General features: G+C 39.3%; 1 protein-coding gene across 3 annotated transcripts in view; it reads right to left on the bottom strand.

The window, feature by feature from the left end:
* mtbp (MDM2 binding protein) overlaps nt 1–15,897 on the bottom strand; it is a 113,109-nt gene that overhangs the window by 24,658 nt on the left and 72,554 nt on the right. For all 3 annotated transcript variants that reach the window (XM_073050242.1, XM_073050249.1, XM_073050254.1), the window contains 3 exons: nt 6,769–6,882; nt 4,675–4,839; nt 1,045–1,138 (listed from right to left, as the gene is read on the bottom strand). In XM_073050242.1, coding sequence (XP_072906343.1) covers nt 1,045–1,138; nt 4,675–4,839; nt 6,769–6,882 — 373 coding nt within the window. The remainder of the gene's footprint in view (nt 1–1,044; nt 1,139–4,674; nt 4,840–6,768; nt 6,883–15,897) is intronic.

The following is a 15,897-nucleotide window of genomic DNA, read 5'->3' as shown; positions in this document are numbered from 1 at the left end:
TAAGATTTAGACAAGATTTAAGTATTGTTTACTTTAGGATTTGTTAAACCACATTGCTACCAAGAGCCATTAGAATACGGACATGCCCCACCATTACAGGCAAGGTGAAAACAATCTGTTATCATGATTTTCCATAATGTGAAGCATATACTTGTCAAAAAACTTGAGATTAAAAAAATTACATTTAAGAGAGCAATTGATTATCTCTGTTAATGACTTGATGAAAAGGCATAAGATGTTAGGCATCTGGAATGAGCTGTCAAATATAGTGGTTGAAGCAGGCACATTAGCAATGTTTAAAAGCTGTCTCGATAAGTACAAGGATAGATAAAGTTTAGAGAACTATGGGCCAAACATGGGCAGATGGGACTAGCTCAGCAATCAGCATGGGCAAGTCAGGCCAAAGAACCTGTCTGCATACTGGAACAACGTACGACTCCATGATGAGATATTCACCGCAGACCCAAGTAAGTAATGGGAGGTAATAACTGAAGTGCAACGGATGCAAGAACAACTGTTGCCTGTCATATATTCAGGTGCAATCTCCAATCACTAGTTGAATTCAGAATAAGTTAAACAGAAAATGTTTCTCAGTGACAGATGGTTTTATAAAAAGTTATAACTTGAAATGCTAGATGTAGCCAGAAATTGTGAAATTAGAGGGATCTAGATTATTGAGATACATATCTTCCCACTTTCATTGGAAAATCCAAAGTTTTGTGTGTCTCTGATTGGTAACGGGGCAGTATGGCAGTTTAGTGGTTAACACAACGCTTTACAGTACCAGCGACACGGGTTCAATTCCTGCTACTGCTTGTAAGGAGCTTGTACATTCTCCATGTGGGTTCCCTCCAGGTGCTCTGGTTACCTCCCACAGTCCAAAGACGTACCTATTGGTAGGTTAATTGGTCATTGTAAGTTGTCCTGTGATTAGGTTAGGATTAATTCAGGAGATTGCTGGGCAGTGCAACTCAAAAGGCCAGTAGGGCCTATTCCATGCTGTATCTCAATATAAATAAATAAATTATCATAAACATATCTTACCTTCTTTTCTGTCTGATCCGCTCAAGATTTTCATAGTTTTGAAGAACACTTCTCTCAGGCCATTGTGAGGGGCTTAGGTTTGAGTTATTTCTTTCTGGATGGAAAATGAAAATAAAAAAAAATCTAAATTATTCTAATAGAACTAAGTGTATGTTCTGTTTAGTGGAAAAGGAACAGGAGTGGAGGAGTACTTTAAGATCCCACAAAATCCTTGCTAATTCACAAAAACATAAGGTTAGGAAGAACTCTGTGACTTACAAGGGTCATTTCATCACAGGCTAAATTGCCATTAGAATAAAATGTGAACTCTTTCCTGCCTGACTACATGTGTGCTTCATAGCTTTTTCTGATTTTATTTTGATAGTAATTCACTTAAGTACATTTGTATTAGATTGTTCTATTGCCGAGACTCCCAAAGTGACACCACAGCGAGCAACAGGAAGTACATTCTAAATGGGAATTTGACCACATCCATCTGGAGGACAGTGAAGAAAAGATAATGCTTTCTTTCAAGTAAATAAATGACCAAAAGAAATCATTTCAAAATCCTTGCCTTCAGCCACAACACTCCACAGCAGTCTAAGCTCCACAACTTGACACTTAAATGGAAGTGTTTTTATTAGGCTTGATACTGAATAGAATTTTGACATGTTAATAGTTTTTCCTCTTCTCTCTCTCCCAATTCCAAGTAGCAGATCTGCTAAATTCATTTTGAAAAAGTACATAATTAACTAAAATCCATAAATAAATTAAATATGCTTGGTAAAACACTACATTTAACCAAACTATTAAATATATATAATGCATTGTTTTGTATTTAGTAAGCTAGATCATTTGCTGCAAATTATAACTGTTAGGTTTCATTTCGTAGTTCATTAACTTTAAACTCCACAAATTAGAAAATTTATACATCAATGCCCTGATACATGGAAATAGAAACAGATTGCCTGCAAAAACTTACTTGCTTAAGGGAAAGAACTGTTTTGTTAGTACACTGACTTGGGAGTGTGATAGGGGAAGTTGACCATTAGGATTGAAGCATTACACTTTGATCCTTTAGATGGAAGAGAAGACAGGTAAAATCCCAAAGATTTTTTTAGCAAATGATCTGTGGGAATGATTTTCTGTAAGTTACACAAATAATGGTCAGTAAGAAGGGTTTCAAAGTCATGAATATTCAAAAAAATGAGGGTAAAAGTCTAGAGAAAGTTGTATAGTCGGTATGGGATGGGGCAATGGACAGATGGTCATTTGCAGACAATGTAAATGAAATGATATTCTGCCATAAATATGTTTAATCTTTCCTTGAATTATAAGGAAAAGCAGTGCTACTTGTATTTTAATCTATTTTACTACATAGTTATTAATTAAAAGATGAGAGGCAAGAATGCAGGATGCATCAGCCCATTGCAAGTTCAGTGACAAATAAAAGTTCTTAATAAAAATTCACCACTAGACAATTCTGGCACAAATGTTATATTTATATATGAGAAGATATAGTCATTTAGAATTGCTAGATTTGAAGATCAGTTTTTTTTTCTGAATTTGTCTTCACAAAAAATAATGGTTTTGATCCAAATGATTTCTCTTTTGATATCTGCAATTCTTTTTCTTTCACTATCTCCAATTTAGTTTTGCCATTCTTCAAAGAGATTTTGTATGTCAGTTTTAATCTTCAAGAACTTAAGAGATCTGTTCACTTTCTCTCTGTACTTTTCTGGCCTTGTCTAATTAATTATTCTGGGCAGTTTTTGACATTCCAATGCTCAAGATGCAGTCTTAAACTTCTTGTTGAAAGTAAATACCACATTTATTTGTGAAAGGTAGAAACTTCTGAAACCCAATGCTTGTTTTGATTGTTTTAAGTGCAACACAATGTTCTTAAACAAAATAAAAATGAAAAGGTATTGCTTGTTTGAAATTGATTTCTATTACATTGCTGAATCCTAGGCACAAACTCCATGACTCTTTCACATGGATACTTGCAGAAAGATGGTGGCATGCACAGCCGCAGTGGCCAAACGTGTATCTGTTTGTCTTGCATGTCTTTTTTAGAATCGTAAGTCACAGTTGGATACCAAGAACATCAAGTACTGCAGAACTATCCCATCAGCAAGTTGCTCAATAGCGATGCAGCTGGACTTATTGCATAAAACTGTGCTGTTGCTTGAATATGTCATGTACTGTTGGACGGTCCTCAGTGTGAGTGATTGTGTTGGACATTTTTATTGTGATCACAAAACGCTGTTAGACTTTGGTAAAGCTGAATACTGCAAGTCCAATTCACTGGTTCTTTGGTGTGATCAACAGTGGGAGAGCTGCGTTGCCTTGGTTGTGGTGAGGACTAAGCCGAGGCTGTGGGGTTGCCTGGTGCAGCTGACCAGGAGAGGAGATGCCGAGGTGGTATGGGAGAGCACAGGCGTTGTGGGAGAGCCCCTGCAGGGCATGCTGGAATCTGCACTTGGGTTGGGTCTCCTATTAGTGCTGCCCTCCTGTATTCACTCAGTGGAAGAACAAGCTGGACCAGGACAACTTACCATCAGTTCTACAGCCATATCACTCAGGGACTTGTGCTATATTTCTTCTTTTTTTGTTCTTTCTGACTGAAATTGTAACCAGATGTGCTATTTGTGCTGTGTGCAGCGTGTTGTGTGCTGCTGGTAATGTGTTCTGCAGCTTTACCCAGGAGGAACGCTGTTTTGTTTGGCTATATTCAGGTATGGTTGAATGATAATTAAATTTGAACTTGAACTTGGATGTCACACTTGGAATACAGCATTGAGAACAGCCACTGAATGGCAAAGCAGGCCTAATCTTGCTCCAATTTTCTGTGTGTCTTGTGCTTACTATCCTCAAGCAGATATCTCCAATTAACATTTTATTTTCTTCTGTAAGGAAAGGGAATCTGATACAAAAGCTTGAAAGCATGCACCACCAGACTCAAGGACTGCTTTTATCTGCTATTATCAGATGCTTGAACAGAGCTCTCATGTGTGAATTCCTAATCTCACAATCTACCGCACACTGCACATTTTATTTTACTGCCTGTTACGCCGCTGGCATTCAGGGCAGCATTCTTCGTTGTTGTTTCTGTAACAATTTTTTTTTGAACTAGTCAGGGTTGTTAGCCCTGAACTGAACCTCTGAACTTAGAGGACTGGTGAACCACTCTTAATCTGCCCTTTACTTTTTGACCTATTTGGCAGAGGATGAACCCACCAAGAATCAAAACACAAGGCCCTACTCCAGCCTACATAATTTTCCAGGTCATTAAGACACACAAGCCTCCAAACCCTACGACAAGGTTGTGGTCCTCTTGGAGAATTTTATTTGTTTACCTGTCAACTTACGTGATAGCTGCTGCACTTAATCATGCATTTTACTTTCCTCTGTTGAACTACCATTATTTGTAGGGAGATTCAACTATTACTTTACGTTTTATGCTACAAAATCATTTAATAGTACCATGGGCATTTGTTTATTTTTGGAATATGCAAAGGCAAATTCTCTTTGAACAGATTAACATTTCTACTCTTCTCTTTCTCCAAAGCAGCCACTCCCCACCTCCGGACCCTCCAAACACAGCAAATCCACCAAATACCAGGTTAACCTCCACACAATGTGTCTTACCAATAAGTTTAACAGCTTCCTGTTGGTTTTGACATGCGCTGCCTGAATTAGCACATGGCAGGCTGCTGCCAAATTGCATAAAATACTGTTCTCTTGCCAAAGTTAACAAGGCCTTCAGCTCATTGACTGGAATGGATGAATAATTTTGATTGAGTTGCTTTATTTCTGTGAAAGTAATACAAAAAGCAATTATATGACAAGGCAAAATAGCAGATCTTTATTTAATTAATGCATTTTCAATTCACAATTAGAATTGTCTGTATGGAACAAACCTTCCCTTATTTTGGAACATAGGTGGTGTAGTTACATATAATATACATTACAAAATCATGGCAAGGTTTAGCTACCTTATTCCATGGTTGAATGGAAAATGTTTGAGATCATATCGTAAATCCAAATTCCAAAATCCAAATATTTTAATGATATAGTTTGTAAATTAACCTGTACAGTAGGTTCATGGTTTAAATTTATTGTAATTAATTGTGCAGAAACAATGAAGTCAAAATTATGACAATATGGCTAACATCAGAATATTCCACACAACTTTTGATGGCACACTGAAACCAGGTATTCTAATGCATTCTATGTTGTTACATGGAGGGGCTATTGTACAGGATTATTAAAAGCTGCAGCAAGTTGCAAACTGTGCCAGTTCCATCATGGGTACTAGCTTCCCCAGCAACTAGGTCAACTTCTAAAGGTGAAGCTTCAAAATGGCAGCATCCATCACTAAAGACCCCAATCACCCAGGACATGCCCCCTTCTCATTGCTGCCATTAAGGAGGTGGTACAGGAGCCTAAAGACACTCACTCAATATTTCAGGAATAGCTTCTTCCCCTTCACCATCAGATTTTTGAATAAACATTGAACCCATGAACACTCCCTCGGTATTTTATTTTTCCTTTCTTTTTGAACTACTTATTTAATTTATGTTTTATACATACTTATTATTGTAATTTATAGTTGTTATTGTTATGCATTACAATGAATTGCTGCTGTAAATCAACAAATTTCATGCATATGCCAGTGATAGTAAACTTGATTCTGATATTCAAATCTTGACAACACATAACTAGAATCTGAATTTCAATTGGCTTTTGTTTGGAACAGAGGCTGAAATGCAAGCGGCACACTGAGCTGCTAAAAATGAAGGTATCGTGATTGTTTCCAGGCTTTATGAGGGAGTGAGATTCAGTTCAGTTCATGGCATACCTCCTCAGCTCAGGGCCATTTACAGATGGGCAACAAATGCCAGTATTGCTGGCTATATCCACTCCGAATGAATTAAGCGGGCAGAGCACCTATAGTCCACAGCACTTGTACACAGGAAAGCCTACAAATTCTCAAGCTCAGTCTGCCTGCCTGACTCTATTAAAAGGGGATAAAATGAAATCCCTCTCATTTACTCAGCAACCTCCCTGATGTAACAGTAAACTCCAAGCTGTGAGAAATTTATAAAGCACTAATTAGGGCATAGCTACAGTTTAATTCTTGGGGAATGTTGCAAGCTTTGAAAACGGCACTACACTGGCACCAAGGATGAGGGAAGTCAGTTATGTGGAGAGAGTGCAGAAGGTCGGGTTGCTCTCTTCAGATCAGATAAAGACAAGGAGAGATTTAATAGTAAAGGTTCCAAATTATGGAGACTTTTGAAGAGCAAATAACAAAAGCAAAACTACTTCAAGTGGCAAGAGCGCCAGTAACCAGAGGGCATGTAAACTAAAGGGCAAAAGAGATGAAGAGAATGATTTGTTTTTAAATACTTCTGCAAGTTGCAGTTTGGAATATATTGCCAGAGGGTGGTGAAAGAAGATGCATCAGTGATTGTAAAAGGTAACTTAATAAATACTTGAGAAGGAAAGCAAACTGGTAATGGTGGCTGGGAGGGGGCAGAGGTAACAACCAGGAATACATGAAGAGCAGGACTGATTGAAGGGGTCTTTTGAGAAGCCAGCACTAGCTTGAAAGTACTGCTTCTTGCTGCATGATTCACCCAATCTATCTATGTCTAGCAATCTAGAGTGTACACATCTTTCTTTGCTGGATGATCAGAAGGTTCAGAGACACATTGTGCAATACACTGTAAGACTTACTCAGAAATTCTTTCAAAGCAACTGTTCGAATTTGAGCCAGCTTCTTCTCTCTGTTTACAAGCTGTTCACCAGTCATGTAAGGCATTGCCCCGAGAATCTCTTCGGCATCACTTCCTGCATTTCAGATCACAGTTCAGTGAATGCAACTGCTGCCAGAAGCACATTCTATCTCAGTAAGATTATCACATGGTCACTTAACGTTCCATTGATGAGAACACAACTACCGGTAATTCAGGATTACAGTAGAACTTTTTTTAAAAAAAGGACTCAAAAATAAATTAGGAATCTATTTCTAATTGTGAAGAGCTTGATGAATTTACCATATATTTTTGAAATTTTGTTTGAAAAGTAGAAATATTAAATTTGTATTAATTATTTTGTCTCTGAAATCAAAATAATTCTATATGCTTTGAACCATTAACAGTATAATCACTGACCTTCTAAATGCAGAAACTGACTTTTAGTTATGCTCTCTCCACTGGTGGCAGAATGTACCATTAACAGTTTAATTTGCAGGATTGACTAAACCCGTGACCAACACCCCTGCCCACCCCACCCCCATTACTTGCAATGTTATTGGCAGCAGGGATACGAGAAGCCCCACCGTCTCTCCAAGTTACAAAGCACCCTAATCAGGAAAGTTTTTCATTGCGTTCGGTCATGCTCAATCAAAATCCTGCAACTTCCCAGCTTCACCACACAGAATACAGCAATTCAAGAGAGGAATCAGCAATGTTGCCAGGATTGACTATATCCAAAAGTTAATTAACCAAAGCTCAGATAAAGGCAGAGTTATAAATGAATGATTTTTAAGTACAATTCTACCATACTACACACCCATCCGAAAATGGATCTAAAATTTGCAGAAACCACAGTACCAGTTATACAGCCTAAAACCAGGCCTTACGTGCCAACTTATGCATGCTCAACAAGGTACCATCTAATGTAGTCCCATTTGCCTGTATTTGGCCCACATCACCTTGAAACCTTCCTATCCAGGTACCTGTTCAAATGCCTTTTAAAGACTGTAATTATACCCTGCCTCTCTCTCTGGCAGCTTGTTCTCACACCCTCAATCCCCCTTTAAATCTTTCTTCGCTCACTTTAAACCTTTTTTTTAAAAAAAAAGCTTTGGATTCTCCTACTCTACAAAAAGGTCTGTGACCAACCAGTGCTTCACATATTAAAAACCTTTATAAGGACATCCCTCAGCCTATACAATTTGTTCTTATAAAGCATCAAATGCAACAAGAGGTGTGAACTTGCTTTTCACTGTGAGCTTGTAACGTGCATCACAATTACCCAGGAACCTATTGTAGTTATTATTGCCTGCATGCTCTGATGAATATGTACAGATCAGCAAGTTCTGACCAATCTTTAACAATTCTAAATACCGTACAATGTGTTCACTCCAATAGCCAAAACTTCAGGGAAAACACATTTCTTATTATTGCTCAAAGTTCAAAGTAAACTTATTATTGAAGTACATATATATCACCATATCCAGCCCTGAGATTTGTTTTCTTACAGGTGTACTCAATAAATCCAATAAGCATAATAGCCAATGAAAGGACCCCAGCCAACAGGATGGAAAACCAGTATGCAAAAGACAACAAACTGCAAATACAAAAGGAAGAAAAAGAATTAATAACCATAAATCAATAAGCAATAAATATTGAGAACATGAGATGAAGTGAGTGCATAGCTGTGGGAACAGTTCAATGATGAGGCGAGTGAAATTGAGTGAAATCCCCTCTCGTTCAAGAGCGTGACGGTCGAGGGGTAATAACTGTTCCTAAACCTGGTGGTGTGGGTCCTGAAGCTACTATACCTTAGAAACATAGAAAACCTACAGAATACAGGCCCTTCAGCCTACAAAGTTGTGCCAAACATGACCCTACCTTAGAAATTACTAGACATACCTATAGCCCTCTATTTTTCTAAGCTCCATGTACCTATCCAAAAGTCTCTTACAAGACCCTATCATTTCTGCCTCCACCACCATTGCTGGCAGCCCATTCCACGCATTCACCACTCTCTGCATAAAAAATTTACCTCTGACACCTGACATCTCCTCTGTATCTACTCCCAAGCACCTTAAACCTGTGCCCTCTTGTGGCAGCCATTTCAGCCCTAAGAAAAAACCTCTGACTAGCCACACGATCAATGCCTCTCATCACCTTATATACCTCTATCAGGTCACCTCTCATCCTTTGTCGCTCCAAGAAGAAAAGGCTGAGTTCACTCAACCCGTTTTCATAAGACATGCTCCCCAATCCAGGCAACATCCTTGTAAATCTCCTCTGCACCCTTTCAATGGTTTCCACATCCTTCCTGTAGTGAGGTGACCAGAACTGAGCACAGTATTTCAAGTGTGGTCTGACCAGGGTCCTATATAGATGCAACATTACCTCTCGGCTCCTAAATTCAATTCCATGATTGATGAAGGCCAATACGCCATATGCCCTCTTAACTAGAGTCAACTTGCGCAGCTGCTTTGAGCGTCCTATGGACTCGGACCCCAAGATCCCTCTGATCCTCAACATTGCCAAGAGTCTTACCATTAATACTATATTCTGCCATCATATTTGACCTACCAAAATGAACCACATCACATTTATATGGGCTGAACTCCATCTGCCACTTCTCAGTTCAGTTCTGCATCCTATCAATGTCCCACTGTAACATCTGACAGTCCTCCACACTATCAACAACACTTCCAACCTTTGTGTCATCAGCAAACTTACTAACCCATCCCTCCACTTCCTCATCCAGGTCACTTATAAAAATCACGAAGAGTAAGGGTCCCAGAACAGATCCCTGAGGCACTCCACTGGTGACCGACCTCCATGTAAAATATGACCCAACTACAACCACTCTTTGCCTTCTGTGGGCAAGCCAATTCTGGATCCACAAAGCAATGTCCCCTTGGATCCCATGCCTCCTTACTTTCTAAATAAGCCTTGCACGGGGTACCTTATCAAATACCTTGCTGAAATCCATATACACTATATCTACTGCTCTACCTTCATCAATGTGTTTAGTCACATTCTCAAAAAATTCAATCAGGCTCGTAAGGCACGACCTACCCTTTGCAAAGCCATGTTGACTATACCTAATATTATACTTCTCCAAATGTTCATAAACCCTGCCTCTCAGGATCTTCTCCATCAACTTACCAACCACTAAAGTAAGACTCACTAGTCTATAATCTCCTGGGCTCCCTTTCTTGAATAAAGGAACAACATCCGCAACCCTCCATTAATTAATGATGTAAAGATCATCGCCAGAGGCTCAGCAATCTCCTCCCTTGCCTCCCACAGTAACCTGGGGCACATCTCATCTGGCCCCGGCAATTTATCCAACTTGATGTTTTCCTAAAGCTCCAGCATATCCTCTTTCTTAATACCTACATGCTCCAGCTTTTCAGTTCACTGCAAGTCATCACTACAATCACCAAGATCCTTTTCCATAGTGAATACTGAAGTAATGTATTCATTAAGTACCTCTGCTATTTCCTCTGGTTCCACACACACTTTCCCACTGTCACACTTGATAGGTCCTATCTTTCACATCTTATCCTCTTGCCCTTCACATACATGTAGAATGCCTTGGGGGTTTCCCTTAATCCTGCCTGACAAGGCCTTCTCATGGCCCCTTCTGGCTCTCCTGATTTCCTTCTTAAGCTACTTCCTATTAGCCTTATAATCTTCTAGTTCTCTAACATTACAGGGGGCAAAAGTTTAAGGGTAACATGAGGGGGAATTTCTTTACTCAGAGAGTGGTAGCTGTGTGGAACGAGCTTCCAGTAGAAGTGGTAGAGGCAGGTTCAGTATTGTAATTTAAAGTAAAATTGGATAGGTATATGGACAGGAAAGGAATGAAGGGTTATGGACTGAGTGCGGGTCAGTGGGACTAGGTGAGAGTAAGCGTTCGGCACGGACTAGAAGGGCCTGTATCCGTGCTGTAATTGTTATATGGTGATATGGTTTATACCTAGCTCTCTAAACCCTTTGTAAACTTTTCTTCTTGACTAGATTTGTTACAGCCTTTGTACGCCACGGTTCCTGTACCCTACCATAACTTCCCTGTCTCATTGGAACGTACCTATGCAGAACTCTGCACAAATATCCCCTGAACATTTGCCACTTATCTTCTGTACCTTTACTTGAGAACATCTGTTCCCAATTTAAGCTTCCAAGTTCCTGCCTGATAGCCTCATAACTCCCCTTACTCCAATTAAACACTTTAAGAAATTTATTCATCTCAGTGTTTCTGAACTTACCTTCATCCTGATTACAGCAGCGAGAACAGAGTTTGAGTTGGGTGGTGAGGGTCCGATGATAGATGCTACTTTCCTGCAACAACGCTCCGTGTAGATGTGCTCAATGGTGGGGCTTTAGTGATGATGGGCTGGGCTATATCTACTACTGTTTGTAGGATTTTCCATTCAAGGGCTTTGGTGTTTCCATACCAGGCTGTGTTGTAGCCAGTCAATATACTCTCCACCTCACATCTATAGAAGCTTGTCAAAGTTTTAAATGTCATGCTGAATCTTCGCAAACTCCTAAGGAAGTAGAGGCACTGTCATGCTTTCTTCATAATTGCACTTACATGCTGGGTCCAGGGCAGGTCCTCTGAAATGTTAACACCAAGGCATTTAAAGTTGTTGACCCTCTCCACCTCTGATCCCCTGATGAGGACTGGTTCACAGACCTCTAGTTTTCTCCTGATATCAATAATCCTCTCCTTGGTCTTGCTGACATTGAGTGAAAGGTTGTTGTTATGGCCAGACTTTCAGTCTCTCTCATATATGCTGATTCATCACCACCTTTGATTAGGCTTATGACAGTGGTGACATCAGCAAACTTAAATATGCCAATGGAGCCGTGCTCAGTCACAGAGTCAAAAGTATAAAGTGAGAAGAGCAGGGGGCTAAGCAGACAGCCTTGTGGTGCACCTGTGATGATGGAGATTGTGGAGGAGATGTTGTTGCCAATCTGAACTGTCTGGGGTTTGCAAGTGAGGAAACCGAAGATCGAATTGCATAAGGAGGTATTATGGCCAAGGTGTTGAAGCTTATTGATTATTTTTGAGGGAATGATAGTATTGAATGCTGAGCTGAAGTCGATAAAGAGCATCCTGATGTATAAGTCTTTGCTGTCCAGATGTTCCAGGTTTGAGTGAAGACCCAATGAATTGGCATTTGTTGTGGACCTGTTGTGCCAGTAGGCAAATTGGGGTGGATTAAAGTTGCTTCTGAGGCAGGTGTAGATATGCTTCAGCACCAACCTCTCAAAACACCTCATCACTGTGGCTGCAAGTGCTACTGGACAATAGTCATTGAGGCAGGTTACCACACATCAGTATTTGCTCGAAGCAAATGGGTGCCTCAGAGTGCTGAAGCAAGCGGTAAAAGATCTCAGTGAACAATCCAACCAGTTGATTAACAGAGGTCTTTAGTACTTGGCCAGGTATCCCACCAGGGTCAGAAGTTTTCCGTGGGTTCATACTCCTAAACGATGCTCTCACGTTGGCCTCACCAAGTCTGAAATCATAGGATCATCAGGGTTGTGAGAGTTCGTGATGGTTCCTCTACGTTTTGACAGTCAATGCAAGCATAGAAGGCATTGAGCTCATCTGGAAGTGAAGCTCAGTTCTTGCCAATGTGGTTTGATTTTACTTTATAAGAAGCAGTAGCATTCAAGCCCTACCACAGCTGCTGCGCATCCTTCATTGATTCAGGTTTAGTTCAGATCTGCCATTTTGCCCGTGAGATGGCTTTCTGGAGATCGTACCTGGACCTCTTGTAACTTCCTTGGTCACCGCACTTGAATGGCTTTGATCTGACCCTCAGCAGTTTGCAGATCTCATGGTTCATCCGGGGCTTCTGGTTCGGGAAGACTCTGAATGATTTTGTAGGGACACACTCATCTACGACCTGTTCATTAACTTGTTCATAATTGTTCACTAATTTATAATCGTTATATTTGTGTATTAACGACATTTACTGAGTTACAGTTAATTTCTGTTCCAAACATTTTTACAAAGCATTCATTATCCACTGATGGGAGATTGATTCAGTATACTTAGTTTTCTCTCTGCTTAAGAACTCCTTTTAATGTGGAGGTTCAGATCAAGACATTATGGTATGGCACAAACTTCTCTTGTCATACAGAATTTATTCATAATGACCACCTTCATATGCAGCTGTAATGATTTCTATACTTAGCTCAGTAAAATAACATTTTACTTGCTTGCACATAACTGAAACATAAGCAATTGTTTGATGCCATTTATATAATGACAGAGGAGAGTATGAATTCAGTTATGATTTCCTTATGAATTATTTGACCACATAATGTTTGTGTAGAATTTTGCACTGAGTATTCCTTTATAACAGCTCCTATTTTAGTCAAGCTTTGTAATATAACAAAATAATTTTGATTTAATTTATTGAAGAGCAGCCATGAAAGCAGACACGGTCTGCTTCACGGATGTGAAACTCACAACTGTTGTATAAATAGTTCACAATTTATTTTAAAAATGGTGCTTATAGCCCCAGCCCTCCATTGCTGGAAACATTTCTGTGAATTTTTTTCTCCACCCTTTTAATTTAATCACATCCTTCTTATAATATTGCAACCAGAACCACAGCACAATACTCCAGCTATAACTTGGCATCCCAGTTCTTGTGCTCAGTGCCCTAACCAATGGAGGCAAACATGCCAAATCCCTTCTTCATCATAATCTCTGAGTTACCAGTCTGCCTATACACCTGCTTCTTTTTAAAAAAAAACTAAATCAGAGCCTCATTATTCCACACCAATCAGAGTTCCCTAATAATGTCAGCCATGCCCTTCACTCTAATAGAAACATGTGGCCTTTAAGACTCTTTATCTCACTTTTAAAACCCTCTCATTGCCAGATGTTTCTACTTGCTAACAGCCTCTCACAAACAATCTTTTGCAAGTTCCTGGCACATGCCATCAAAGTCAGCCTTGCCCCAATTTAGGACATTAATTTGTGAACTTTTTTCCCTATTTTTTCCTGAATTATTTAAAAGTAGAATTACAGCCATTGGTCCCAAAATGCTTCCCCACTGACCCACCAATAATCTGCCTAGCCTCATTTCCTAAGAGGTTAAATGTTGCTCCTCTCTATCAGTGCAAATTACATATCACTTGAAAAAAAATCCTTGGACACATTTCACAAATTTGCCCCTTTAATTGTTCCATCGAAAATGATAAGTTTAATTTTGTGAATAGACGTGCTTGTGGAACTAAATTCCTTCAGGGCATCTACAAGAATGCAGAAACAGCAAGTTAGCAGGATATGCTAACCAGTGCATGTTTAGCTGAAGATCTGACACTGCCAAAGATGAAAATTCACAAGCTTCTTCGTCATCCCATTGAGCTCTCTTTATTGTGTTACTCCACAAAGCTATGTTCCACCCAGAAGCTGAACTGACCACCTGCTGAACCAAGCTGTGACTCACCAGGATGTGGACAACTGTGAACTTCCCAGCACCAAAACAGCACAACTTACTCATGGCTTGTGAAATTTTCATAACAGACTAGAAGCATTAGTATTCTGAAGCAACACAGAGTTTACAGGAGAATGCAGGTCAAACAACATTTGAGGAAGGAAGGCATCTCTCAGATGTTACACAATCTGCTGAGCAATTCAGGTTCATTTCCAAAAAAACTTATTAGCGCCTTGGAAGCACTGTGATCAGTTGGAGTATTATCTGGAGACATGGATTACTGATGATAACTGAAAATTCCAGCACAACAGGGGGAAATGTAAAAAAAAAATCAAGTAATTGAGTAAATGTCAAATAAATGAAAACTAATCTCAGGAAAGCTGATTGTAAAACTAGATTGTTTTCAAAATCCCCAAGGTTCCATAATGTCTTTCAGGGAATTAGGGGTGGATCCAAGTCTCCTGCCAAAAGATCCCACACCACCAGGCTCAATTAAAGTTATTATCCTTCAACTAACAGGCTCCTGAACCAGTGTGGATAATTTCACTCAACTTTGAACTAATTCGACAACCTATGGACTCACTTTCAAGGACTTTATAACTCATGGTCTCAGTATAATTTATTTACTTATTTTTTTCTGTATTTGCATTTTGTCTATTGAACATTTGATTGTTTGTCAGTCTTTGCTTGTGTAGTTTTTCCACTAATTCTGTTGTATTTTCTTTGTTCCACTGTGAATCCCAGCAAAAAAAAAAGAACCCCGGGGAGACCTATACATACTTTGATAATAAATTTACTTTGAACTTTGATACATATTGCCCCAGTCAACAATGCCTACATCCTGTGAACAAAATAAAAACTTTGGAATTAATCTTTCTTCCAACTTCATAGTAGAAGAAGATGAACTATTCAATTTGTTTCAATATTATTGAATATTGTTCCCAGCAGTGGACAATACTGGGGGGTAATTAAAACTGATCCCATGTCCCTGAACAAAGAGGAAAAAGTCCATTTAACTTGTCCGTAAGTGTAAATCATGGGTTCCCATCCTTCTTTATGTCCTGGACCCTTACCATTAACTAATGGGTCCATGGACCCCAGGTTAGGAACCACTGGTTTTAATGATGGGGTGGCAAGTGAGGTGAATAGGATTGCCTTAGCTTCAATGAATTCCAGAATCAAGCAGCATTTGAGACACTGCACCGACACTCGATATGAGATAAACACTACTGGTCTTGTGTCAGTAATAGACTCTTCGGGAAATGGCAGCCATTCAGGAATTGCGCAGAATTGAAACGTGAGAAATTTTTTAAAATCAGAAATTTTACAAATGAAAGAAGGCTCCTACACTTATCTCAATGATTCTGTAACCATTCTTTTAAATACTGTCATATTACCTAATGATTCTACACTGTATAAATCCAGTAATTACAGAGTTCTCAGCAGCCTTGTGCATGCATCATTGGATATTTTGTTAGTTTGGCAGCATGCCAGGCAACTATTAACTCACAACTCTATTATAATCCAATCACGCTTATATTCATACATAAATACCTTATAAGTCCAGACTGTATTCTATAAATGAAAATCAAAAGCATGAACTAACAGGCTTAAAAAAGTGCCAGTTTGTGGCATGCCAGTCG

The sequence above is a fragment of the Hemitrygon akajei genome, chromosome 1, assembly GCF_048418815.1.
Source record: "Hemitrygon akajei chromosome 1, sHemAka1.3, whole genome shotgun sequence".
Lineage (NCBI taxonomy): Eukaryota > Metazoa > Chordata > Chondrichthyes > Myliobatiformes > Dasyatidae > Hemitrygon > Hemitrygon akajei.
The sequence above is the reverse complement of the archived record's forward strand: the minus strand, read 5'-3'. Positions and strand labels throughout refer to the sequence as shown.